Source organism: Amphibalanus amphitrite, unplaced genomic scaffold, assembly GCF_019059575.1.
Source record: "Amphibalanus amphitrite isolate SeventyFive unplaced genomic scaffold, NRLGWU_Aamphi_draft 000001F_arrow, whole genome shotgun sequence".
In the NCBI taxonomy this organism is placed as follows: Eukaryota; Metazoa; Arthropoda; class Thecostraca; order Balanomorpha; family Balanidae; genus Amphibalanus; species Amphibalanus amphitrite.
The window spans coordinates 704924-732519 of NW_024881499.1; the positions used below are offsets into that span (position 1 = coordinate 704924).

The 27596-nt window shown below is 48.9% G+C and overlaps 1 protein-coding gene across 1 annotated transcript; it reads left to right on the plus strand.

Moving 5' to 3' along the window:
- Window positions 1–5155: 5155 nt before the first annotated feature.
- On the plus strand, window positions 5156–6223 carry LOC122391230 (2-deoxy-scyllo-inosamine dehydrogenase-like). The gene has a single exon (XM_043385002.1). It carries the CDS (start codon window positions 5156–5158, stop codon window positions 6221–6223), a length of 1068 nt encoding a protein of 355 aa, XP_043240937.1.
- The last annotated feature ends 21373 nt before the right edge of the window (window positions 6224–27596 follow it).

A 27596-nucleotide genomic window follows, 5' to 3' on the forward strand; every position in this document is an offset into this window, starting at 1 on the left:
ATTTCAGATATTCGATTCGGAAAAGAGATGTCGAGTTGCTTTTCGGCCCCGCGTCGCCATTCTGGGTATTCTGTGCAAATTCTGTGATCGATTCTGTGTTTGGTTGGGCCCGCGCCGCGTGGTTCGGCGGTATTTCTTTGTCCACGACTTCGGTTGTGAAGAACACGCCTGTAGTGTTGGACTGGCGCGATTTGCCTACTTTGTCCGCTACGTTGCGTTGCACTGATTTGGGTATGATTTGCTGCTTGGTAGAGCCAGAATACAATACGGGTTAATAGTTTGGGACGCAGGAACGCAGGAACGCTAACGCACCGAGCGAAAAAAAAATTGAGGAACGCTATTCCAGGAACGCACTAACCGCGGCGGAGGAACGCAGGAACGCTAACGCACTACCGAAAATCGAGGAACGCGCCCAGCTCTGCTGAACACCCCCTTCTAACTCGGCTCCTGGGCCACGTAGCGACACGCGGTAAGCGGCAATCGAAAGAACGTCCAAAATAAGGACGAAAACATTCGGTCATGTTTTGGGTCAGGTCACCAGAGGTCACCAAAGGTAAAATGTTGGCTATTTCAGCATTTTGGAAACTGCCAACGGCTAACTTGGGAACCGATAAGAGCTACGTAGCGCCGAGGAAAAGCGCATTCGATAGCTCTTTTAACCCGCGCCCTGCTAAGGGAGGGGGGTGTTTGAACACCCCCCTTGTGGTTTTTCGCGAATATCTCAAAAACGTCAGGTCAAAGGTCAAATTATGGATCATTCAAACCGTCACGACGGGTCTTCGACAGGACAGGTCCATCAAAGTTCTGGCCAGTAATGTCTTCCTTTTCAGAAGTGCTCGCATACGCCTCGTCTAGCATTCAGCGAAATGCTGGACCAGGGCCCCCAGTTTTTGCTTCTGAGGCCAGTTTTACCAACATAAATGAAGCCGCCTGCCGGAATTTTTTGCCTGAAGTTCGTTTCACATTCGGAACGTAAACGGTGAAGCCCTATCCGCCTACCTGCCCATCGCGTATGTGAAACGATATTTCGGCAAAAGATTCCGGCAGGCAGGTATTTTTCTGTTGGTGAAACTGGCCTCTGATATGATTTCCTTCATTGATTGGGTGAAATAAATTTGCACTCAATAATGCTGTAGATACGAAACGAAATATTCATCGAATTTCGAAGGGCAGCTGGAGAATCATCAAGTTTTGGTGTTCAGGGTGCCGGATGGCTATAGACAGGCGTAAAAGTTCAGCAAAAACTGGTAGCGGGGTGGGGGAGTGACGTGACCTGGTAACCTGACCTTGAGTGACCTTGGTTTGAAATTTTCACAGCAGGTACAGAAAAGATGCATGGTAGGGTGTTGGAGCGCTCGCTGTATTTGAGATATTCGCGAGAAAAAAAAACAATGTACAGGGTGTTAACCCGCGCCCCACTGGGGTCTGCGTATAACACGCCCTACTGGTGGGGGGGGGGGGGGGGCTCTCCATAGCCCCCCTCCTAACTCCGAAACTACTGGGCCGATCGTCAAAATTCAAACGGCGTCTGATAGCCCCGGAAAAACTGTCGAGCGAAACCTAATTTCATTGACCTCGAGGTCACCGATGACGTCACAGGTCAGGTCAAAGTAAAAATTATTAGCATTTTTGCTTGTTCACATTTTGGGCTCTGGCCGCCGTCTTACAAGTCAGATCAGGCTCAATTTTGGTTTCCACACTCGTGAACAGATGCTCTAGATACCTTGAGGGTACCAAACTTGCACTTTGATTTTCAGGTCAGGGTCAGGTCATCACAGGTCACGGAAATATTATATCATGCGTCGGTCACGTTACACATGTTTTATGGTCCATTTAGGCCTATAGAATTCGAATTTGATGTCGTGTGTGTCATTCGAGGTCATTTTGAGTCGAATTTAGCTTAGTTCAGGTCATTTTCGGGTCAAAAAGGTCAAATTTTTATGTTTAAATTTTTCAACAAAAAGGTGTCTATTGGATGCAGTTTGAGCTTAGGAACACGATGGTGCTATTTATATTGGTGCACGATGTCAAATACGTACTGAAAACTTGATTTGAAAAATTAATAACTGTGAATTTTTTGCAATAATGTGTATAACTTGGCCATTTTTGAAGACATTTAGCTAAAACTTGCTAGAGTTAGTCAAAAGCATGCGTTCTGTCACATATATTCCGTTTTTTTTCGAAAATTAAAAAACTTTTTGAAAAAAATATAAAAATATAAATTTTGAATATTATTATATGAAATTTTCGAAATTTTCAAAATTTTGAAAATCCGAGACAGCAGTTTGATAGCGCAGTCAATTCTCAGTCCTTTCATCTAAAGAAATTGGATCTAGCTTAAAAACTGAGCTCTTGGGAGCGATTGCCGTGGTTCAATGTTTTGCGTCGAAATCGGCCGAACATTACGTCACTCTGACGTCATTTCCGGCCGACCTATGTTAGCTACGAAGTTCAAATTTTGACACAAAGTGTCCAATTGATGTAGCCGAAGGTACTGAAAGTTTGGCGTCGATACGTCAAATGGTTTGGAAGTTATTGCAGAAAAACTGGGGGGGGGGCTATGAATAGCCCCCCCAGTGGGGCGCAGGTTAAAACACCATTCCCCAGGAGAGTGCGGGTTAACTAAACAATTTGTGATTCCGTTGCCGCTAAACTAGTCCAAGTTTATCCTGACCTTGTACCGCTTTTATGACCTGGTGACCTGTCACCTGACCTGAAATCACTGAGACCTGACATTTTCAGGGAAGGTTACAAAATGCCCCAGAAGATATGCAAAATTTGTCGGCTCTACGCCGTACGTGCCGCCGTTTTACGCTCTTTGCAAAAGACTTTCGAGGGTGGGGGGAGGGGTGCATCACCCCCCCCCCCCGGCCTGACGAGGGCTATATATGGCACCAAACCTTCTATGGGTTGTCTCAGAGGTCTATGGTTGTCTATATGGGTACCGTGCGAACTCACGACGTGCTGCACAATGCACATGTCCAGTAAATTATAGGCATTAGCTAAGTCTTCTAGGCATCGTATTTAGCAAAGGCCGGAACGCATTAGGTTGGCAACACAGTTCAATGGCCACACTCGCCCAGCCCTGGTTAACGCCCACGTCCCACATCACTCTGCGGCCCGCGCCAGCTGCCGAATCGAGCCCGATCACCAGACTGCACCCCCTCCCCTGGTCACTCACGACCGATCTATGAAGCGCTCCACCCGGCGACCCGAGACGGTGTCATACAGCGTGGGTAGACTGCAACGCTAACACTCAAATCCTGCGGCACAGTCTACCAGTACCAGGCGGCTGCTGCCAGTGCTGAGGCCTCTGTAACCAGTGATTACATAAGGGCCGTTTTCACGAAAGGCTATCCGGCGAGTGCACCTAATTTGACCAAATCTGCACCTAATCTCTTTTACAGCAAATATCTGTATTTTATGAATTTATTTCAGTGTTTTCATCGATGATACTCTCTGGTAATATGACAAAAGCAGGCATATAAGCAATTAGTGTAACCCTAGCTGGCTAGTAAGAGACACATCGAACCTGATTTGACCAAATCTGCACCTACTCTGCACCAAATGTGCACCAGATGTGTACCAGATGGCCGTCGTGAAAACGGCTAAGGAGTCCCTATTGATCAAGCCGTTCCCGACGGTGCTACTGACTTCGTTTTTAAATCAATACACTCTTGTATGAGTATTTGTTCTTCTTTAATCGGTGGGCGTCTTGGCCTGCGGTTCGGTTTTGTTATTGGCTTCTGAAACCCGTGTGTTTATTGCACATGGGGGTCGCAAGAGGAACATTCCTATAGTCTGGACTACATCTTTGATGTCTATGCTTGTCAAATTATGATCACAAACAGGAATATTTTTACCCCTGAGGTGGCCTCAAAAGGTCAGCAGCTGCCCAGCTCAGTCGGGGAAACTGTGGTCAAATCTTCCATTTTTAGAAAGCCTTCCATTTTTGGAAGGATTTTCTATATATGGGTACGCACCTTCCAAAAATGGGTACGCTGACGACGTCATCGTACCCAAATATAGAAAATGTTGCGCATATGTTGGAACTTACCGATTTCCGCCGAACATGAGGCAAATGCGACTATCGCCCCTGGTCGCTTTCTATTCGCCATAGTGAAGTGTCCATAATCTAGCGTGGATGCCTAAATCCTAGCGTGGATGTATTTTAGGTAATTTTTCAAAGTAATGAGTCGTGGAAAATTGACAAAAATTTACCGACAAACGATGGTTTTATAAGACTTTATCAAACATTTTGTAAGCAAAAAGCATCAAAAACGAAAAGTAAATATCCTTAAAAGTACTTTAGTGACGGGCCATGCTTGTTCGATACCGCCGACTTTATTTACAGTGCGGAATTGTCTGGACAGAGTGCGGCGGTTTCGGGAGTGTAGTGGCGAGTAAAACTTGTATTTGTTGCCGTTTTCTGCATTTATTAGCATATTGTGTGGTTGATTTCAATTTTTTAAGGCTTTTGCCAAACATTTGGGTGGAGGTCTCGTCATTTTTCAATGTTTTTTTCCGGAATATGGGACGAATTAAATAGGCGTTGCTGCGCCGTTTTTCGTGTTACTTTCTATCGAAGGAGCATGAATCTTCAATTTATATGAGGAATAGTAAGTTTAATTTAAACCATTTTTTGTCAGGGCTATAGCTGTGTTCCTCCTGGTTGGTTATTGACCAGCTGTTTTCTCTTCTGAATTTCTATGTGTCCTCTAGAAGTAGAAAAAGAGAGCAGTGCGCCAGGACACCATGCTATTATATCACTATGTACATTGACATAGCATGCCTGTATTACCAACACTAGCACTGCTGCTTCTCCTTATATCAATGATCATAAATGGCAAAATCAACTATTAATGTTACACATTTAAAAAGGCCGTAACTTAAATCAAAGAATGTGAATCACAGTTGGGAACACTGAGATTAGACCTTCCAATTTTGGAAGCCTTCCATTTTTGGAAAATGCATACCCATTTATGGAAGGTCCTTCCAAAAATGGAAGGCTTCCAAAAATAGAAGATTTGACCACAGTTTCCCCCACTGAGCTCACGGATCCGGCACTTCACCGTGGCGCCCCACCCGGCCCGTTAGTTCATCGCCGAGCGCCGTCCAGTGCGGTAGACCACTGTCCGCTCCGCCGAGACGCACCATGAAGGCGCTCCAGTTCCTTCAGCCGGAGCAGCGTCTCGAGGTGCACGACGTGCCCTGGCCCACCGTCAGCGCGCCGCACGACGTCATCGTGCGCGTGGCGTTCGCCGGCGTCTGCGGCACCGACCTGCACGCGCTGTCGGGCCACTACCCGATGTCGCCCGAGTGGACCACTATGGGCCACGAGCTGAGCGGCCTGGTGGCTGAGGTCGGCGGAGCCGTCTCGTCTGTCGCCGTCGGAGACCGCGTTAGCGTCAACCCGAACCGCGGCTGTGGTGTCTGCCGCGCCTGCAAGCTCGGCAACATCCACTTCTGCGGCACGCAGAGCATTGCCGACTGTCTGGGCTTCTACCGGCCGGGCGGCTGGGCGGAGGCGGTGCTGGTCCACGAGGCAGACGTTCATCGACTGCCGGCAGGCGTACCACTCAGCTCGGCCGCCCTCTGCGAGCCGATCTCTTGCCTGTTGCACGCCTTCGACCTGTTCGAGCCGCTGCCGGCGCACGGCCGGGTGGTGGTGCTCGGGGCCGGCATCATCGGCCTGCTGACCGCCTGTCTGCTGCACCACCGCGGCATCACCGACGTCACCATCAGCGAGCCGGGGCCGGCTCGGCGCCGCTTCGTCGACGGCCTCCAGCTGGGCTACCGGGCCGCCGCTCCGGCCGAGCTGGCCGCCGAGTTCGCGGCGCTGTCCGACGACCAGGTGGCCTCCAACGGCGCGGACGTGGTCATCGACTGCAGCGGCTTCTGCCCGGCCATCGAGCAGGCGGCCGGCTGGCTGCGGCGCGGCGGTGCGCTCTGCCTGTTCGGCGTGGCGCCGCCCGAGGGCCGCGTCTCGCTCAGCCCCTACCTGCTCGTTACCCGCGAGCTCTCAGTCAGGGGCGCAGTCATCAACCCTCATACGTTCCCGCGCGCCGCAGCGATGGCAGCCGCGCTCGGCGCTCGCTACCTGGACCTGCCGCGCCTCGGGGTGGAGCTCTTTAAACTGGAGCAGTACCAAGAGGCCATGGATAAACTCAAGAAGGGAGAAATCTCCAAGGTCATGTTTGCTGTGAATGATACCATCGAGTAGGCTCTTGGGTATTACACGGCGAAAAGAAATGCACGGATATATCTCTAATCGTGTAAGCGGCAGTCGATTGTTCGAAATTCATGCTCATATAGTTGCGTTGAATGTAATTGCAGCTTTGGCAGTTTAAGTAGCAGTTTGCAGGTAGCAGGCTCAAATATGTATGTACAACAGGCAGGCAAATGTTAGGAATGCTTTTCATGCGATCCCATGCTTGATATGCAATTTTATGCTGCTTTCTGCTTTTGTTGCAATTTTATACTTTGTGCGCAATTTAACCCGCGCACCGACGGGGGGGCGGATATCCGCCCCCCTGAGGTTTTTCGCGAATAGCGGGAAAACCGCGCGCCGCGAAATTTGGTACGACTATTCCCTCATCAATTTTACACATGGTGTGCAAGTTTGAACCTCCTACCTTTCAAGGTCAGGTCACCAGGTCACTTTGAATGACCCAACCTCAAGTCACTTTTTTGCAACTTTGTCACTGTGCCAGAGCTACAGTAGATGTCGGAGGCCTTTGAAAGTCGCAGGATGTTATTAGGTTATTAGTAGTATTTGTATATCTCGGAATTTTGATATCGGTGACCTAAGGTCAGGTCAATTTCGCGACCTCCCCATTATAAGTCAATGGGCGAAAAATCAACTCCCTGTTTTTACCACTAAAACGGGTCGGAATGGCCCCATATACCATACAGACTTCATATACGATCACCCTTCACTACCTTGAGGTCTGTTTTGCTGTTGGGCAGCTGTGAGGTCATGTGACGTCATCAAAGGTCGCCAAAGGTTTTTGGCCAATTAGGTACTCCGCACAGGAACAAGATACAGACGCGTGGATGGTCTCATTGTGTTCAGCTCGTCAAGACGCATCGAATGATATACATGATGACCTCGACGTCACGTGACCTGAGGTCAACCTTTGACCTTGACCTTTCGAGGTCAACATATATATCATTCGATGCGGATTGACGAGAGGATTACGATGATGCCCTTAGTTTGTTCCTATCTTGACTAATTCGAAAGTTATTCGAGAAAAACTCTCCATATCTAGCGTCGCCATTTTGACTTTTTCGACCCCTGTGACGTCATCTTTGACCTGACCTAAAAATGACCTTCGTTAAAATTGTAGATCTTGACCATGCGTATCCGATGCCGTTTACCGCTTGTCGCTATCTTGCTTCGTTCTCGAGATCTCAGGGGGGGGGGGGGCGGTCATCCGCCCCCCCCCCCGTCGGTGCGAAGTTGGCGCAGACCCCTGTCGGTGCGCGGGTTAATGCTTAATATTGACTTGTATGCCTTATACTTTATGTGCAGTTTTATGCAATTTTACGCTTTGGGGTTTAGGACATCGTCACATATCGTCTGTTTTGTGGGTACCTACATATATTACGCATTCAAAATGAAGTAAGTAAATGTGTCAACCATGGAGGCGCAAAAGGGAGCCATGCTGAAATGCATTAGGAAAAAAACTGAAACTGAACAATGAGTGAAGATCGCGGGGAAAAACGAGCATGGGAGCCTTGTGAACGGAACGCCGGACGACCAAGACCGAAGCTTAGCCCTGAATTTGTATGAAAACATTATGAAAAGACAGGGAACTGGACAGAACACGATTGGTATCATTTTTAGTCACCTTGTGACATAACTCCAGTGATTCCTTCAGAATTATAACGCACATTAAGCATATTTTCGGAGACGATCATAATTCTCCCTTAGATAAACGCTAAATACGCTTTCTTATTATTGGCAGACAAGAGCAATAACGCATAAATCCTTTCTGACCTTTACACGCCTAAAAAGACAAGTCTCAGATGTGTTGTTTTTAAGTCATTTTTCCCAGGAAATAACATATGTATAGCTACTTTTCGGATTTCTCTGGGATGTAAATATGTTACTCGAATTGGACTTTTTTATAGAATTAGTCCGAACCTTTTGATGGAAAGGATTCACAAGGACAGAGCCACCGCTAAGCGAAGCTTGTTGCGATGACCCTGCCCTCTACCCTCCGATCGCGCAATTCCGATTTTAACCCTATTCCTGGCGGGCTCCGCCGGGACAAGAAACTGGCGGGGGGGGGGGGGGCCGATTCGGCCCCCCCTTCAGATCTCAAAAACTACACATCGCAGCGACAAACGGTAAACGGCATCGGATACGCACGGTCAAGATCTACAATTTTTACTAAGGTCATTTTCAGGTCAGGTCAAAGATGACGTCACAGGGGTCGAAAAAGTCCAAATGGCGGCGCTAGGTATGGAGAGAGTTTTTCTCGAATAACTTTCGAATTAGTCAAGATAGGAACAAACTAAGGGCATCATCGTGATCCTCTCGTCAATCCGCATCGAATGATATATATGTTGACCTCGAAAGGTCAAGGTCAAAGGTTGACCTCAGGTCACGTGACCTCGAGGTCATCATGTATATCATTCGATGCGTCTTGACGAGCTGAACACAATGAGACCATCCACGCGTCTGTATCTTGTTCCTGTACGGAGTTATTGGCCAAAAACCTTTGGTGACCTTTGATGACGTCACATGACCTCACAGCTGCCCAACAGCAAAACAGACCTCAAGGTAGTGAAGGTTGATCGTATATGAAGTCATGTATGGTATATGGGGCCATTCCGACCCGTTTTAGTGGTAAAAACAGGGAGTTGATTTTTCCCCCATTGACTTATAATGGGGAGGTCGCTAAACTGACCTGACCTTAGGTCACCGATATCAAAATTCCGAGATATACAAATTGCACATACTGGTACCCTAACTAAAGCCTGAAGAGAAAAATTGATCGGTCAAAAACTCTAGCTCTGGCGTGATTGCAAACTTTTCTGAGGTAGGGTCACCAAACCGCCTCTGGTGACCTGACCTGAGGTCAGATCAACTCAAAATTTTCAGACATGTTGCGTAGAAGCCTTTTAGGAAAAGTCAGAAAATTTGAGCTTCCTAGCTCAACGCGTTTGGGAGAAATAACCAAAAAACCTCAGGGGGGCTCCTGAGGCCCCCCGCCAGGAATAGGGTTAAGACAGAATTTAGAGTCCAAAGTTTAACGTGCGCACAAAGCCGCACGCGGCCGGTCCCCTCGCTGACTTCGCCTGGCTACGGCCTGCCACCAACCGCAACCATACCTGTCAGGAGGCCCATAAATGCCGAGCGCCCGTCGCGCCTCGAACCCGGACTGTCATAACCGGGAACCCGCGCTCTCACCACGCGGAGTCCAACGCTCTAACCAACTGAGCTACGGGACCGGCTTTCGAGTAACATATTTACATCCCAGAGAATAATTCGAAAAGAAACTATACACCAGTATAACGCCTTTTGGGGCGACTAACGGAGCGAGCGAGAGGGTGAGCCTTGCACGTGCGAAATTTCGAGGGGGTACCTCCAGCTGACTTGTGCACGGCACCCTACTAACCGGTCTCTAGCGATGTACCAAATTTGAGCACAATCGGCCCAGCCGTTCTCGAGATCTGGAAGCGGCACCCTGCACGTGCGCACGTGCAAAATGGGTCCCAACTGACTTTTGCACGGCACCCTACTAACCGGTCCCTAGCCATGTACCAAATTTGAGCGCCATCGGTCCAGCCGTTCTCGAGATCTGGAATCGACCCCTGCACGTGCGCACGTGCAGCAGCACCCCAACTCCGGCACATGGATATGCATTGCCTAGTGGGTGCCTACCTGCATGCCAACTTTCAGCGCAATCGGCCAAGTAGTTACCGAGATATTGCAACAATTACAAAAGTGACACCTCTTCGTTTTGCACGTGGCACGTGCATAAGGGGTCACCCACATGCATCGGGAATAGTCCAATACTTGGTAGAAGGAATGAAGCTACCCTACAAAAATTACCGCATGTAAATCGGTCAAGTGGTTGCTGAGATATAAGCGTCGCAGAATCGTGACCACGGCCGGCCGGCCGGCCGGCCGCTCATACTCAGAAATTTCCGTTATTCTACGTAAGACTCCGCTCGCTTCGCTCGCTCCGTAATAAGTCTCAGAAGGTTCTATCTCTAAGAAGCGGCACATCTATCTTCGCTCTAACACCAAGGGCACTAAGCGTTGCCGAACTGACCGGGTTCGGCGTTTGTGCACGAAATCTAGGCCCAGGCGAAGGGATGCGCGCCAATAAACATCCTTTGGCGGTCATGTTTCAACTTAACCCGACCCTCCGGCGGCCGACCTTCTCACGTTGAAGTCCAATCATTGTAAACATCATAAGACTAGCGCTTCTAACTTGATAATCTTACAAAATAAATGACCAACTAATATTGTGGGCATACATTTCACATTCTAGCACAAATAGCATTGACAAAAAATAACTCGAAGTGTCGACCAGCAAAAATACTTTTGTTGTCACAACTTACCCCAGTGCGCCTACAGGGCGACTTGGCGTTCTATCAGTCATCAGACCTGAGCCTGCATTAGCATGTAAAACGTACGTAGCCTTTCTGCTAGCATAAATATTGGTGCCAACCAACAATATTTTCAAAGATATTTGATTTGTAGCAACTTACCACTGTAACAGATAGCCCCACTCTCCCCTTCTCACCAGCTGACATACCCAAAGCCGATCAGTAATGTCTTTGGAAAAACATCAATAACTCTACGATTAGTAAAAAGTGGCAGCTAATTTCTTCCGAGTATTGAGAACAAGGGTCAACGACTATGCAATAGGATTGATTGCCGGATCTCGCGGACAGCAACAGATGCGCGTTGCCACAGCCTATTATATACATAATTGCAAGATGCGTCTGAAAGCGTACCTATCTATAGTGCAAGCTATATACAAATCTATATATCTTTTAGATTTTATATATTTACAATATGCTTTTTTAGTAAATTTATAGAAATCATCAAAACAAATTATGCTGGCATGCATGATAGGTACTCGGCATGGTACTGAGTTCAACATAAAATTACATTCAAAGGGATTTTTTCATTGTTAATGAATTACATGTCACATAATAACTATAATCGTATCGCGACCAAGGATACTGTAGTTTCGTGCAACTTTGGCCACCAAGGGCAATTTTGGCCCATGCCTGGAAAAAGAATTTGTTTAGCTGTAGCTTTTTACACTTACCTAGTGCAGAAAAGTTGTTGTTATTGTTTGGTAGGACTGTTCATCGGTTACCTTTGGGAGCATCACTGAGTTGTTCCTAGGACCAAGTTGAAGGGCTAGGGGGGTTTAAACAACCCATGAAAAAATTAACGGAAAATCAGGGTAGGCTAAGATTCAGTGAGGACGGTAAACGGGTGCGCCAGTTTTGAACTTGTGGTTTCCAGCTTGTAGTGGTTGAGGTAAGCTTGGGATACACACAAATTCAGAATGGTACCTTTTTTCTTTAAAATGAAAATATAGGTGGGCAATGCTGCTACACACTTTTAGATCAAAATCGGGCAACTTTGGCCCACTTTGAAATCTGCCGCCCCTCCCCCTAGGATTTTGTTCGCGATAGCTCTAAGCACGCCAGCGATATGGAGCTGAAACTTGGCATAGCTGACCTTTGATCCAAGCCGCATATTGTGACACCAAACGCATTTTCAGGTCCGGTCAGGTCACTGACCTATGACGTCATAGGTGAACATCTGCACGGTCCTCAGGTGTCACAACTTCGCAACGCCCTCAGTGCCAGGAGAACTTTCATAGGGAGATGAAACTTACAGGATGTAGTATCCTCCTGAGGTCTTACAACTTGTATATCTCGGATTTTCCCAAAAAGTCACGTGAGGTCAGGTGATCACGTGACCTCACCATTATAAGTAAACGGGGAAAAATGAAATCTGCTATTCTGGCGCCAGACACGATCTCAAGCTATTTCAAGCACGTCGGAATCGTTATTTCATTCACTCCATGAAAGTTTTGATGCTTCACTTTTGCATTGTTGACCTTGCGTGACGTCATTTATGACGTCACTTGGGTCATAAGAGTTTTTCGTCAACAACTCCCGATCTAATTGAGCTAGCAAGTCGTAAAAGCCACCAATGGACTCAGCATGACCTGCCGAATCAAATGACATGCAACATGACCTCCTTCGAAATCTTCGTGACCTAGGTCACTGACTTGACCTTAAACCGAGGTCAACACCTTAAGTTGACCTCATCCGAACAAAAAATATACCATGCAACGCGCCTGAGCGAGGCAAACACGATGATGCTAAAAGCGCGGCTCTGCAACCGTCTAAAAAGTTGTGTGCAGTGTTGCAGCACTCACGAATTTGTCATTTTTGAAAAGCCAAGGATCACCTGTATCTACGCCCTGCTGCTTAACATTGGACATACATAAACAGATAGCTGAATTATTGAGGCTTAACCAAAAAGTGGCCAAAGGTGTACGAAACTAGGTACGGTAGATATCCCAGCCTATCGAGCATGGATCGCGGTTGGATGTGCTTGAAGTGTCCTTGCATAATGCAAACATAATTACACTTTACACATGCCGCGGGATATCTGGCTACACAATAGTCGATTAACCACCGTAGAGTTGTATTTTACAATTTTGTATGTCGGGTTCTTGAAGCGCTAAAACGCTCGGCTCGCCCACTGTGCGACGACCGCGACAGGACCTGTGTGTAGGGCTGGGGGAGGGGGAGGGGAGGAGGCATTCTTACTGAACGCACCGGTGCGGCGTGGAGCGTCCACGGTCGATCACTTCAGCCAACGGCAGGTCTGAAGACTGAAATAGAGGCCTTTCTTTCTGATGTTTGCTGTTGTTAGATGTGAAACCAGTAGGTAAGAGCTTGGGTGAGGGGGCGACAAGCAGCCGGGAGAGAGTGAACCCCGCACGTGCTCTAGTAGGAGCGAGTACTTCCACCTGACTTGTGCAATGTGCATGGCACCCTACTAACCGGTCTATAGCAGTGAAACAAATTTGAGCGAGCTCGGCCCAGCCGTTCTTGAGATCTGGAAGTGACTCCTGCACGTGCGCAGGTGCACACTGGGTCCAATCTGACTTTTGCACGGTACCTTTTTGCCGGTCCCTTACCGTATACCAAATTTGAAAACAGTCGGCCCAACGCTCTAAAGCTCTGGAAACGAGCCCTGCACGTCCGCATGTGCAGGAACGCGCTCCCAACCGTGACGTATGGATATGCATTGCCCGGTGGATGTCTACACGCTTGCCAAGTTTTAGCGCAATCGTCTCAATAACTGCTGAGTAATGGAAACAAACTTAGCACCTCTTCAATTTGCACTTGGCACGTGATTTATCCTCTCGAAAGCGTTCCATGCCGCGGGCTGGGCTGGGCCGGGCCGGGTCGGGCCGCTCGCACCGATATTTTCCCCTTATATTGAGAAGACTTCGCCTCCCTGAATTCGCTCGCTCGTTATGATAAGCTTCTCTAAGAATTTGCTACCACAGTATACAGATGATTATATTTCTATGAAATTAACATTTAACAGGCACGGTTGTAGATGTTTCAAAAGATTGGGAGAGCAATTATCCCTGTGGGTCTCAAGAGGGTAATCAACAAATTGCATGCAACTGGCCGTTTGCGTGAAAAACTGGGTCGTGACCCAGCTGGCGGTACTCGCTGCGGGCCCCTGCGCGACCTCGTTGTGACGCGCCATTGACACTACTGCGACACCCACGGCGGGAGCTGCTCCGGCCGGTCCGGGGCCCGGCGACCTTCGCTGGCCCCTGGCCGGAGCAGAGTCCGGCTCCGCCCAGCGGCCGAGGTCAGAGGACCGACCCCGCACTGCTCACCGCCCGCCCCACTTATGGCACCGACCCCGCACTGCACACCGCCCCACTTACGGCAAATGGGTGCTGTCGTCAATCATTTGTGTTAAAATACCTAAGGCATAAATCTGAACCAGCGAAGTTCATGGCTTAGCCTTGTGTAAGGCTTGGCTTTGGGAATTGCAAGGGACGAGGATACCAGAAGCAGGATTCAGGGCCATGGTATACCCTTTCTGACTAAGTTAGAGGGGATGTTTATTGTTCACAGGAGCCGATCGCCTGTTGGCTGTTGAGGCAGCCTGAGTCACGAGGAGCTGCATGTAACCCAGGTTCCGTCCGGCCGGGTGTGGTCCCCGCCCGGTCAGTCGGTCCCGCGCCGCTGACCGTACCAGAGTACCGCAGTACCGCAGTACCGCAGTTCCTGGGGATGACCGTGGCGGGGGGGGGGGGGGGCTCCGTCCTACCGGGCGGGGCAGCCACCACCGGCCAGGCCATGGCGCAATGCGGGGCGCCCTTCGACGGGGCACGTGACCCCGACCCGGCCAGAGCGGCCGAGGCAGCCGGGGGCTCCGTTAGGGTGGGCTCTTGCCGAGAAGTTGCGTGATAATCCTGCCGGACGGACCTTGGACGAAACGGGAAACGTTCCTTAGAATCCCCATGTCCACTTACAACAATTAGTAAATGGGTACCTATATTTAGGTGTTGAGCTATACAGGTGAAATGCGCAGTGCGCTTTAGACCGACGTGGATTGAAACAAGAGACCATAGACCTCTGTAGGTAGGCCTATGTATATATATATATATATATATATATATATATATATATATATATATATATATATATATATATATATATATATATATATATATATATATGTTTCAATGAAAATGACAGCGTAACGGGCGTTGTTTTGCTTCTTGCCAAGATTCTCTAGGCTTCTCACAGTTTTTCGATCATCTAAGGAAAATTCTACAAACTCGTTTGACGATTTGAGAGAGAAGACATTCTGACAATTTGTAGACATTTTTTGTAGACATTTGTAGAAGACAATTTGTAGACATTCTGAAGGTGAAAGAGAGACACGGTACTCTCGCATCGTTAGACGTCTCATCACTGTTCACCAATGTGCCTGTCGACACGACTATTGACATCATACTGCGTAATACTTACCAACATGAGTCTATCCCAGCTCCCCGCCTCCCACAAGCCATCCTTAAAAAGATGCTCGAGATTTGCACAAAAGACACCCCCTTCAGGTGCCCTCAGGGGCGCCTCTATCGTCAAACTGACGGAGTGGCAATGGGTTCACCGTTAGGCGTACTTTTCGCTGAAACATACATGGCCCACGTTGAAGCAGTGGCGATCAACAGCCTGAGTACCAAGCCCCACACATATTGTCGGTATATAGATGACATTTTTGTTGATATACAGGATGATCAGCACCTCACGACACTGAAAAACGCATTGGAAGAGAACTCAGTTCTCCACTTTACCACGGACACTTCAATCGATCACAAAATGCCCTTCCTCGATGTTAGTGTAGACGCTTCAGACGGTTCTTTTGTCACCTCTGTTTTCAGGAAGCCCTCTGACACTGGTCACTGCCTGAGCGGGGCCAGTGAATGTCCCGATAGATATAAGGAAAGTGTTATTCGCTCCTACGTTAACCGCGCCATCAAACACTGCTCCTCTTGGGCACTTATGCACCAGGAGCTGCAGAGAATCAGACAGATCCTTGTTAACAACAAGTACACGTTAAGTGACATTGACCAGGTCATCAAACGTCAAATCCACAAACATCTCTCGCCCACTCATACTGACGCCAGTGACGAAGCACCTCAAGAGCTGCGTCTCTTTTACAAAGGCGGCATGTCATCAGCCTACAAAAAAGACGAAAAAGTGCTACGTGACATTGTACACAAAAACTGTACTCCCATTAGGCCCTACAACAAACTCAACCTCACCATCTACTACCAGTTACGTAGCACGTCACAAATGATTATGACTAATGATCTCGCGCGTGACAACAGTGACTTAAAGGCCACAAATGTAGTGTACGAATACCATTGCCCTGTTGGCGACTGCGTGCGCCAGAAGAATTCGTCATACATAGGCTACACCACCACCACGCTGTCACGCCGAATCACAATGCACTTGCAGAACGGCGCTCCTGAAAAACACACAAGAACAAACCACGGCACCACACTCACACGTAGCATGATGGTCACAAACACCCACATCATAGCTAGATGTAACACCAAAAAGAAACTCACAGTCTTGGAAGCAGTCTTCATCAGAGATAGAGACCCTCTCATAAACAGACAGATGGATATGAAAGGGTCACTCTCGCTCTATGATGGACGGCCCCTAGCACCAAGGTTTTAGGAAGGCTTAGGATCAGATATGAATGCAAATGAGAATGATTGTCATCTCGATTGAATGGTTATTTGTGTTAAAGATGTTGATGGACGATTGTGTTAAAGATATTTATGAACGATTGTATGTACGTTAATGACATCACGGACCGGTAGAATTTGCTCTCGATACCGCAGTGTGGAAGTGTAAGTGTAACCGGAGGTGCTACTGCTACAATTGCTTGCTCTCGTTGCTGTTTAATTTAGTTCTAGGTCACTGAAGAAATGCAAACCTGTTATCTAGCGACGCACGATCCGAACCATAGATGTACTTTTTTCTGTTTTTGTGCCTTATATGCATGTCTGAAGATGTTAACGGATATGTTGACGAAACGTTACCTGGCAATATAGGCACTATTTTACATGAATTTTCCTTAGATGATCGAAAAACTGTGAGAAGCCTAGAGAATCTTGGCAAGAAGCAAAACAACGCCCGTTACGCTGTCATTTTCATTGAAACATGTATTCGTGAAAACCTGCTTCCCAACTTCACTCATATATATATATATATATATATATATATATATATATATATATATATATATATATATATATATATATATATATATATATATATATATATATATATATATATATATATATATATATATATATATATATATATATATATATATGTTACAGGCAATGTGTGGAATCAGGCATTCTATAGAATGCCTAGGCATTCTATAGAATGTCTGGCTTAAGCTCCCAGGCATTCTATAGAATGCCTAAGTATTTTGATTGTCCGAAACACACTTCGAAAATTAGGGGTCAGTGGCAGTAATGCTATTTGTTTACCTAATTTTCATTGTTGGCCTAGGCCGGTCGTCACCTCACACCATTTCAGGGCAATGAGCTGAGAGGAAGCGAGGGAGGTATTGGGCTATGCCGACCACCAAATGGTGCGCCGCAAGCAGCAGCTGATCCAATTCCGTTGGCACGGGAGAGCCACGGCGCAAGGCACGCGGGAGAGTCACAGGCCAGCCAGTCGCTTAAACGGTTACCCTCGGAGGATTATGCTGCTACAGATACGAAGCTGCATTAGAAGAGTGTTGGCTGGGAGGGTGGACCGTAGGCTTGAATCGAAAGTGATTGGGAATGACGATGGCTTTGTTCTGATGTTAGAAATGAAGGTGAAAAATACACCAAAGGTCACATTTTATGTCGTCATAAGCACTTCGTGTAACGACTCTCAATATGCATACATGGACAGCTCAACCTACACCGTAATGTCAGGGAATAACCTGAATAAATGGTTCATTATTCCACGTCTGGGCGGTGGCTTGGCCGTAACAAGAGCCGGATTAGGTGTTGTTCGATCTCCCCTTCCAGCTTGACTTCTGGGCCATGCGGTATTCGAAAGGTCGTCAAAGACTCAAAATTATGAAATTTTACTTCAGTTCTTCTTTGGCAATGTTCGAAAGGGTGCCATTTCTAAAACAAATAGCTAAGCCATTTTTTTAGGTCAGCCCAATTTGTGTCCACTTTTGGCTCGTAGCCGTTTTCTCCAGTTTGACCTTAAATCAATTCCTTAGAAGGCAAACACCTCCAAAAATGGACGATTTGTCAATTTTTTTCTGTGTTATTTTTTTTTTACCAAAGGCGTTTCCGATATTCACATTACCACCATCGTCTTTCTAGCGTTAAGATAAATACTCTGTACTCTCAGAATGAAATCCTGATACAATTTGACCTAATAAGGTCAGATTGAATACCTGACCGGAAAATTTGACTGAATGAACATTTGACTGAATGAACATAAATAGCTGAACGCAAGGTAGCCTGGCAGAAAATAATAATGTTACATGTCGGTCTGTGCTCATAATCTTATACAACATACACTTATATGTTGGAAAGATTCGTGTATTTCCTAGGCATTCTATAGAATGCCTGAAAATCAGGCATTCTTTAGAATGCCTAGGGATTCTATAGAATCCCTGGTGGGTCAGGCATTCTATAGAATACCTAGGGATTCTATAGAATGCCTGGTCGGTCAGGCATTCTATAGAATGCCTAGGCATTCTATAGAATGCCTGATTCCACACATTGCCTGTAACATATATATATATATATATATATATATATATATATATATATATATATATATATATATATATATATATATATATATATATATATATATATATATATATATATATATATATATATATATATATATATATATATATATATATATATATATATATATATTTTACCAGTTTTTCAGTAGATATAATCAATAGTCACATTGGGAAACATGTATTAACGGATTAACCGTCGCCGGACATACAGGGCAGGACAGGTCAGGGCACAGGAGGGACTCAGGAGAGGACACAGGACAGGTTGCAGGACAGGACACATTACATGGCACGGGACATGAGGACACAAGAGACGGGACACAGGACAGATCCTTAGACGATGACTCCTGATCCTAGCTGGTTCAGAACATCGTCTAAGCAAGGACGATGCTGATCAGTCCCGGTCTGGTCCTGGGTCTGCGGTAGTCAGCAGCACAGAACGGGGGCACCGGGGCCGGGGGGGGGGGAGGAGCGTAACGCGGCCTGCCCAGCACGTTCGGGGGGGGGGTTACACCGGCCGGCCAGCACGTTCGAGGGGGGAGGGTTACATCAGCCTAGCCAGCACAATCAGGTACCTAGTGTCACACCACCGGCGCAAGCAGCACGGTCGGGGAGTGTTAGACTGCGCCGGCCCGGACAACGATCATTGATCATGCCCTCAGCATTAATCGAAAGGAAAAGTTGAGGTTAGATAGAACGAGTGTTATGAGTTTGTTTCCCAACAACTTAGTTTCGAGTTTTGCACACATGAGACTTGCATGTAGGTAGAGCTGAAATGTCGCCTTGAAATGTAGGCACGGGTCGTCGGAAGACATTGAGTTTCACTTTCGTCCTCATGTTTATGCGATTGATGCGTTGCTCTTGCAAGACGTGGTCACTGTAAGTCAAGGTTACCCCGCGCGCATCGATAAAAGTGGGTCAGCAGACCTTGTTGCAATGTAGCGTGTGGCAACGTCCAAAACACTGAACCAGCATATTTAGCCCGCGCTCCGCCGGGCCTCCTGGATTTTCACGCGCTGCCGGGGGAGGGGAAGGTGTTTGAACACCCACAGTCCACACTCTACAGTCCACACCCTTCCTTCGAACTTGGCTCCTGTCTCCTGGGCCACGTGGAAGAAGGCAGATTTCGAAGCGGATTTCGAAAGAGCGTCAAACATAATGACAGAATTGCAAAGGATAATTTCAGGTCAGGGCAAAGTTAAGATCACCACATGTCATCGGAGGTCAAATTTTGCTCATTTCGACAATTTTCGACAAACCGGCGCCGGGCGCGAGCTCGGAAAGGAATAGAACTACAGCGTTTCAGAAAGCGCATTCGGTAGCCCTTCCAACGCTCACTCTAAGTAACACCTGAGATATGATCCAAGGTCAAACGTTTAGCCTGCAGAGGACAAAAGCTGCAAAAAAAGATGTTTTTCCCGGAAACGATTTTCTGCGATAACTTTTGACTCAAAGCTCGTATGAGCCTAACTTTGGCGAAATCGTGTTCCTCTCGTCGAGACGTGCCGACTGAATTTTAATTTGACCTTAAAAGGTGTAGAGGAACACATGAGAGTTTTAAAAATTATATATATTGAAATTCAAAATTTGTATTTTTATATTTTTTTCATTTTTTTAACTTTTCCAAAAAAAAAACGGAAAATATATGATAGAACACATGCTTATGACTTACTCTAACAAGTTTTAGCCAGATATCTTTAAAAATGGCCAAGTTATACGCATTATAGCAAAAATTTCACAATTTTATTTTTTTTTAAATCAATTTTTCTGTACGAATTTGACATCGTACACAAATATAAATAGCACCATCGTGCTTCTGAGCTCAAACTGCATCCGATAGACATGTTTTTGTTGAAAAATGTCAACGTTGAAATGTGACCTTTTTTTACCTGAAAGTGACCTGGCCTCAGCTATATTCCGATGAAAATAACCTCAAATGACACAGGCGACACCAAATTCGAAATCTATGGCTTAAATGGACCATAAAACATGTGTCACGTGACCGACTTATGACATAAGATTTCCGTGACCTATGATGACCTGACCCTGACCTGAAAATCAAAGTACAAGTTTGGTACCCTCAGGGTATCTAAAGCATCTGTTCACGAGTGTGTAAACCAAAAATCAGCCTGATCTGATTTGTAAGACGGCAGCCATAGCCCAAAATGTGAACAAGCCAAATATCGATCTTTTTACTTTGAACTGACCTGTGACGTCATCGGTGACCTCGATGTGAATGAAATTAGGTTTCGCTCGACAGTTTGTCCGGGGCTATCAGATGCCGTTTGAATTTTGACGATCGGCCCAGTAGTTTCGGAGTTAGGAGGGGGGCTATGAATACCCCCCCCCCCCCCCAGTAGCCCGAGTAGGGCGTGTTATACACAGACCCCAGTGGGGCGCGGGTTAATTACGAGCGAGCGAGCGCAGCGAGCGAAGTGAGTCTTTTCAATATAACGGAAAAATCTCAGTATGAGCGGCCCGGCCCGGCCCGGCCCGGCCCGGCCTGTAACGCTTTTGAGAGGCTTATATCTCAGCAACCGCTGGACCGATTGGCCTGCGGTCTTTTTTGTTGGGTAGCCCCATCCCTTCTACCCCGTAATTGACTACTTTTGATACATCTCAGTGACCGTCGTGGCACGTGCCACGTGAAACGTCAAGGATGTTCAAGCTGTTGTGCAAAAGTAGTGATTTTGAGAGGCTCATATCTCAGCAGCCGCTTGGGCGATTGACTTGCGGTAATTTTTGTAGGGTAGCAGCATCCCTTCTACCCAACATAGGATACTCTCGATGCATGTGGGTCACCCCCAGTGCACGTGCAAAATACAACAATAAGAGGTGCCAAATTTGTTCCCATTTCAGTAACTCGGTAATTACTGGGGCGATTTCGCTGAAACTTGGCATACAGGTAGGCACCCACCAGGCAATGCATTCCCATGTGTTGCGGTTAGGGTGCTACTGCACGTGCGCACGTGCAGGGGGCGTTTCCAGATCTCGAGAACGGCTGGGCCGATTGCGCTCAAATTTGGTACACGGTTGGGGACCAGTTAGTAGGGTGCCGTGCAAAAGTCATTTTGGACCCCGTTTGCACGTGCGCACGTGCAGAATGCCGCTTCCAGATCTCAGGAACGGCTGGGCCGATTGCGTTCAAATTTGGCACACCGCTAGCGACCGGTTAGAAGGCTGCTTTGCGCAAGCCCGTTGGAAGCACCCTCTCGCCCTTCCGCACGTGCGGGGTTCACTATCTCGCTCGCTCGTTCTTCGCCCAAAAGGCGTTTTACTGGTTTATTGGCATACGCTCAAGCAGCTTATCAACTCAGGCATTTTGTTACAATCCTGGCTATACATGCATCGTAGTGCCATTCGGTGCGAGCGAGCTCTTGCGAATATGACTCACCACACAGGCAACAGAGCGCGTGGCACGTTCCCCTCAGCTGTGGCCGGCACGGGGTGCTTGCTGCCCGGCCGGCGCGGCGGTCGTCTGCTCGTACTCCTCCCAAACCTGTCCGTAATGGCTCCCTCCCGAGTCCCGACCGTTCGGCACTGAGATCGGTCTATTTACCGCCCTCCCCCGCAGTGGCACACGCAGCCCGGGTCGACCGGGGTCACTGACCTGGCGGTTCACCCCGGGCGCCGCCCCGCCCCGCCCACACAGCACTGCCCCCCCCCCCCTGTGACCAACCGGGGCGACCTTGGGGAGGCGGCACGGCGCGGCGGCCGACCCTGCCGGCTGCCCACGGCCGGCCGTTTTCCCGTGCTGACGTCACTGCGTCTGCGCGACGTCCCCGGCCGGTCCCAGGTGGAGCTTTGGGGACCGATTGGACAGCTGGGCGACCGGTCAGGCGATCGGGGCCGCGCCAGGACCCTCAGCCGCCCGTAAAAAGGTGCGAGCGGACGCCATCTGACCGCCGGCGCGCCCCACTCTCAGGGTTTAGCAGCCGACGTGAAGACGACATTCGGATGTGAGTCATTACCCCAGACACGGCCGACTGGGCGGAAACGCCTCCAGGTGGACTCGCTACTAGCTAGTCGTTAGACAATCGACCGGGAACGAGGAAGAAACAGACCCCTCAGTCATCCAAACAAACATCTGAGATGTTTAAAAATAATAATACGGAATCAAGCCATGCTGAGTCTTAAAGGTGTACAATTACCCATAAATATTCATGCTTTCGTTCGTGTTTTTAGGTACCACAGGCACTTGATGCAATACGCTTGTTTGCCTTTCACAACTTGTTAATTGATGCATAGCCATAACAATGTGTGCATCATGTTGCTGCAGTCTTTTTGTTGTTGTATTTGCCCGTTGGTCATTGATAAGGATGCCTACTATCCTTCCACAATTCCTATTTCATTTCAGTTGTGAAATCATATAGCGATTAAGTAACGTGGCGCTCGTGCAGAACGGCGATATAATTATGACAAACATCTAAAGCTATATGAGACAGCGGCCGTTACACTAGCGTTAGTAAGTACATAGGAGCACGCTCGGCTGCCAGTTCATCAGCAGACTGGCTGCCACACGCGCCACACGCCCACACTCGCCTCTGTCCCTGACAGCAGACAGGGTCCCAGCTCACGGTTTGGCTCACAGATCTCAGCTCGATGGTTTACAGTTCACCCAGTCGCGACTGCAACGCCCGCACAGAGCACATACCCGGCAGTCGCAGCTCTGTCCCTAGATGGCGCTAGTAGTGAGCGCCGGAGGGTATACTGCGCCGCATTGCACCAATGTTAGTGGGGAGCGCCGGAGGGTATACTGCGCCGCATTGCACCAATGTTAACGGGGAGCGCCGGGGGTATACTGCGCCGCACTACACCAATGTCAGTGTCGAGCTCCTGGGGGTGGAGGACAATGAGCGCGGAATGCCAGGCTCATGTTACATACTTAAACCAGTCATGCAAGTTCTTCTCAACTCTGTCGCTGAAGTAACTATTTCGACATTCGCCACTTGCTGGTATACGTGGAGAGGCATTTGATGACACCAGCAGATACGTACCCCCTGAATCAATGGGGGAGGCCGAAACTACTGGTTATGAAAATAGAATGAGTGAGGAACAAAACACTTCAATTCTCTTTATGTCCGAGACACATAAGTTTTGTGTGTACCTACCTATGTATATCTTGACGCTCTTATGAATAGTTTTATGTTTAAAAGCAATTGAGTTCGATGCTGCTAGAGCAAACAGCTATTATTACTATTTTTAATTGAGTTCTCCTGAGTGATTTGGTCACTTCACTTCGAATATCCTGGTTCTGAGCTTCTGACAACATATGGAGAAAGGATAGGTACATCATCAACTGTGCCAAATTGAGCGCCGTAAAACCCCGCCGTTTTTACAGTTTGACCCCTCTGTCCAACGGGGGGATAAAAATGTCCCACTGCCGCCACACCGAGGGCTTACATTATTTGTTTCCAATAGAGTCAAGTAATTTTTCTCTAGCGGTTGAAAAATCATACAAATAGAGACATAAGCCACTCTATCAGCTTCCGCATTCTTCAGAGCCATTTCGAAGGAAGAGCGAAGCTAAAATGTACATATTTTTATGTTTTATCATTTGTTTTACATCAATATTCAGCAAAAAATGAGCATTGATCATATGATTACCAGTAGCGTGCCTAATTTTCATTATCTTGGAAGTAAGACACGCTAGCGGTAGTTAAATAAGGTACAGTCGTCTAGAGCCGTCAGTCTCTGATCCAGTCATACCGCCTATCACTCTCTGTAGCCAGGGAATCCGGCGGCCGATTTATCTCAGTCACCCACCATTACCCAGCTCACAATGGACTCATTTCGTAAGTAGGACCGTGAAGCCAATGCCACGCCCGTAAACGATACGCCATTGTTTAGCCGACGCATCCGTAAACGTCAACGGATTCATCTATGTAACGTATCAGCACACATGCGGCTCCTGCTTAAATACCTTTAGTATAACAGCAATATTAACAGCGAGTTAAGCACTGTATCAAGCGCACCAGCAATCGATACACCCCCACGGAAATGACTATCCTTTGACTGGAAGGGCAAGGTCGCGCGGTGCACATGCAGACATCTGCAGGGCGGGGCAGAGCGCGGCTCGAGCAGCGCGCCGCCCACGACCCGCCAGTGACGTCACAACAGCCGCATCTGATCAGTGACATCACAGCGGCCCCGAGGTGACGTCACAGCGGCGATGAGTCCGAGGTACCGCGAAGTTCATGCGTGATCGTCGCCAAGCACGCGCGGCAGCACGTTGCGCAATCGACAAACCCAGCTCATTCATCAACGCCGGCGGCTAATGTGCTCGCAACACGAGCCAAACAAGCAGCCGCCCGCGCCCAGAGACCCCACCTGCCAGCCCCCTCATCCAGCTCTGCTAGACTAACTGCCCAGGGCGCTCGGCAAACACCGACCAAACATCCTGTGTGAACAAATGCAGCGAGAGCTGTTCACCAAGCGCAGACGTCGGCGGGCGCTCTGAGCCCCACAGCGAACCGCAGGGGGACAGAAGGAGCGTACAGATAAAGATAAAAGGCTGAACCCTCGCACACTCGATCCCTCTGATCTAGGCCTAGAACGTTAAACTCCTCCTCTGTGCCGCGCACTGTTCCGGCTGGACAGTCACCACCACCCCACTGCGGCAGCTCGGATACGAGTACATAGGAGCAGGCTCACTGCGGCAGCGCAGATACATAGGAGCAGGCTCACTGCGGCAGCGCAGATACATAGGAGCAGGCTCACTGCGGCAGCTCAGATACATAAGAGCAGGCTCACTGCGGCAGCTCAGATACGATAGGAGCAGGCTCACTGCGGCAGCGCAGATACATAGGAGCAGGCTCACTGCGGCAGCTCAGATACATAGGAGCAGGCTCACTGCGGCAGCGCAGATACATAGGAGCAGGCTCACTGCGGCAGCGCAGATACATAGGAGCAGGCTCACTGCGGCAGCGCAGATACATAGGAGCAGGCTCACTGCGGCAGCGCAGATACATAGGAGCAGGCTCACTGCGGCAGCGCAGATACATAGGAGCAGGCTCACTGCGGCAGCGCAGATACATAGGAGCAGGCTCACTGCGGCAGCGCAGATACATAGGAGCAGGCTCACTGCGGCAGCGCAGATACATAGGAGCAGGCTCACTGCGGCAGCGCAGATACATAGGAGCAGGCTCACTGCGGCAGCGCAGATACATAGGAGCAGGCTCACTGCGGCAGCGCAGATACATAGGAGCAGGCTCACTGCGGCAGCGCAGATACATAGGAGCAGGCTCACTGCGGCAGCGCAGATACATAGGAGCAGGCTCACTGCGGCAGCGCAGATACATAGGAGCAGGCTCCCTGCGGCAGCGCAGATACATAGGAGCAGGCTCACTGCGGCAGCGCAGATACATAGGAGCACGCTCACTGCGGCAGCGCAGATACATAAGAGCAGGCTCACTGCGGCAGCTCAGATACGATAGGAGCAGGCTCACTGCGGCAGCGCAGATACATAGGAGCAGACTCACTGCGGCAGCTCAGATACATAGGAGCAGGCTCACTGCGGCAGCGCAGATACATAAGAGCAGGCTCACTGCGGCAGCTCAGATACGATAGGAGCAGGCTCACTGCGGCAGCGCAGATACATAGGAGCAGGCTCACTGCGGCAGCGCAGATACATAGGAGCAGGCTCACTGCGGCAGCTCAGATACATAGGAGCAGGCTCACTGCGGCAGCTCAGATACGATAGGAGCAGGCTCACTGCGGCAGCTCAGATACGATAGGAGCAGGCTCACTGCGGCAGCTCAGATACGATAGGAGCAGGCTCACTGCGGCAGCTCAGATACGATAGGAGCAGGCTCACTGCGGCAGCGCAGATACATAGGAGCAGGCTCACTGCGGCAGCTCAGATACGATAGGAGCAGGCTCACGTGCTGTGAGGGCGCGGCTGGGCGGCCTATCCGCAGAGTCCAGTGTCGATCGCGAGACGGGCTCAACCTCGGCGGCCGCCGCAGTCGCCGCCAGGACCCATCTTCCCCAATAGGTCCTGTCATTCTTCGGGCTCTGAAATGGTCTCATGTAGACCAACCCCCCTAATTCCTATCATCCTTCCCGCTCTGTAATGGTCTCCGCTCCGCACTGTAAGACCGAAAGAGCCTACCGCAACAAAACAAACAAACACATTGCAGCTATTTTCAAGCACCAGCCATCTGAAGCACTGTTTGCTCAGTACTATCGCCCCCTAAGGGATACCTGTCGTAATATGGGTCATACCATTTTCTAAAGATCCGTTGTCCCCTACAAATGCCGTGAGGACCAGCGTTGGACAGGTCGGTGGACGGACAGGTGGACAGGTCAGTGGTAGTGGACAGGTAGGTCAGTGTTGGACAGCGGTGGACAGGTGGCAGCGGTGGTGGACGGCCGCGGAGGTCGGACAGCCGCGGTGGACAGCCGCGGAGGACGGACAGTTCAGGGGTGGACGGACAGCCGCGGAGGTCGGACTGAGCTGCCGTGCCGGTACCGCTGCACCGCCCGCTCCGCCGCTCCATATATGTGCGCACAAGGTCCTGATTGCGGCGATGGCCGGCCGGCGCCAATGGTGAGTCGCGGCGCGGGCCGGCGCCGGCCGCGGCTCCAGCGGCGTCGGACCAGCCCCAGTCGAGTGGCGCCCAGGTCACCGGCGGGTCAGCAGTCGCAGTGTCGGCGGCCACAGTGACCAGAGGGACCGGCCGGTGAGAGCAGAACAGAGGAGCGCCGCCGCCGGACCGCAGGTGGGCAGAGTGCCGGACTCCCGGACCCCCGCCGGCCGCCTCCTGTCCCTACAGACGTCTGTCCGCCCTCACAGCGCGCACGGACCGTGGGTCATGTTTTATTTTCGTGCTTCACTATTGTTTCATCAACTAATCATCATTGCTTTTAGATCGTAAACCAGAGCAAGGCATAAAAGAATCCGATCCATTTAAACGGTAATGTAAACATGGAGCAATATTAATTATATGCATTTATATACACAGTACGCATATCCTTTACATACTGTTATTCAAGCAATCCGCTAGTGTGCATTGGTTAATGAAATACGACGCATTTCCTTACTGTTAGCGGTGAAAGACTGACGAACAAAGTGAGGAAGTTGCAAACAATGATCAGGGTAGTCAAAAACGAAGCCTGCGACATAAAGAAGCACGTGATATTTATTCACTTTCGATGATAACACAAAAGCAAATATTCTAAATAGCCAGACGTTTCGGCCTCA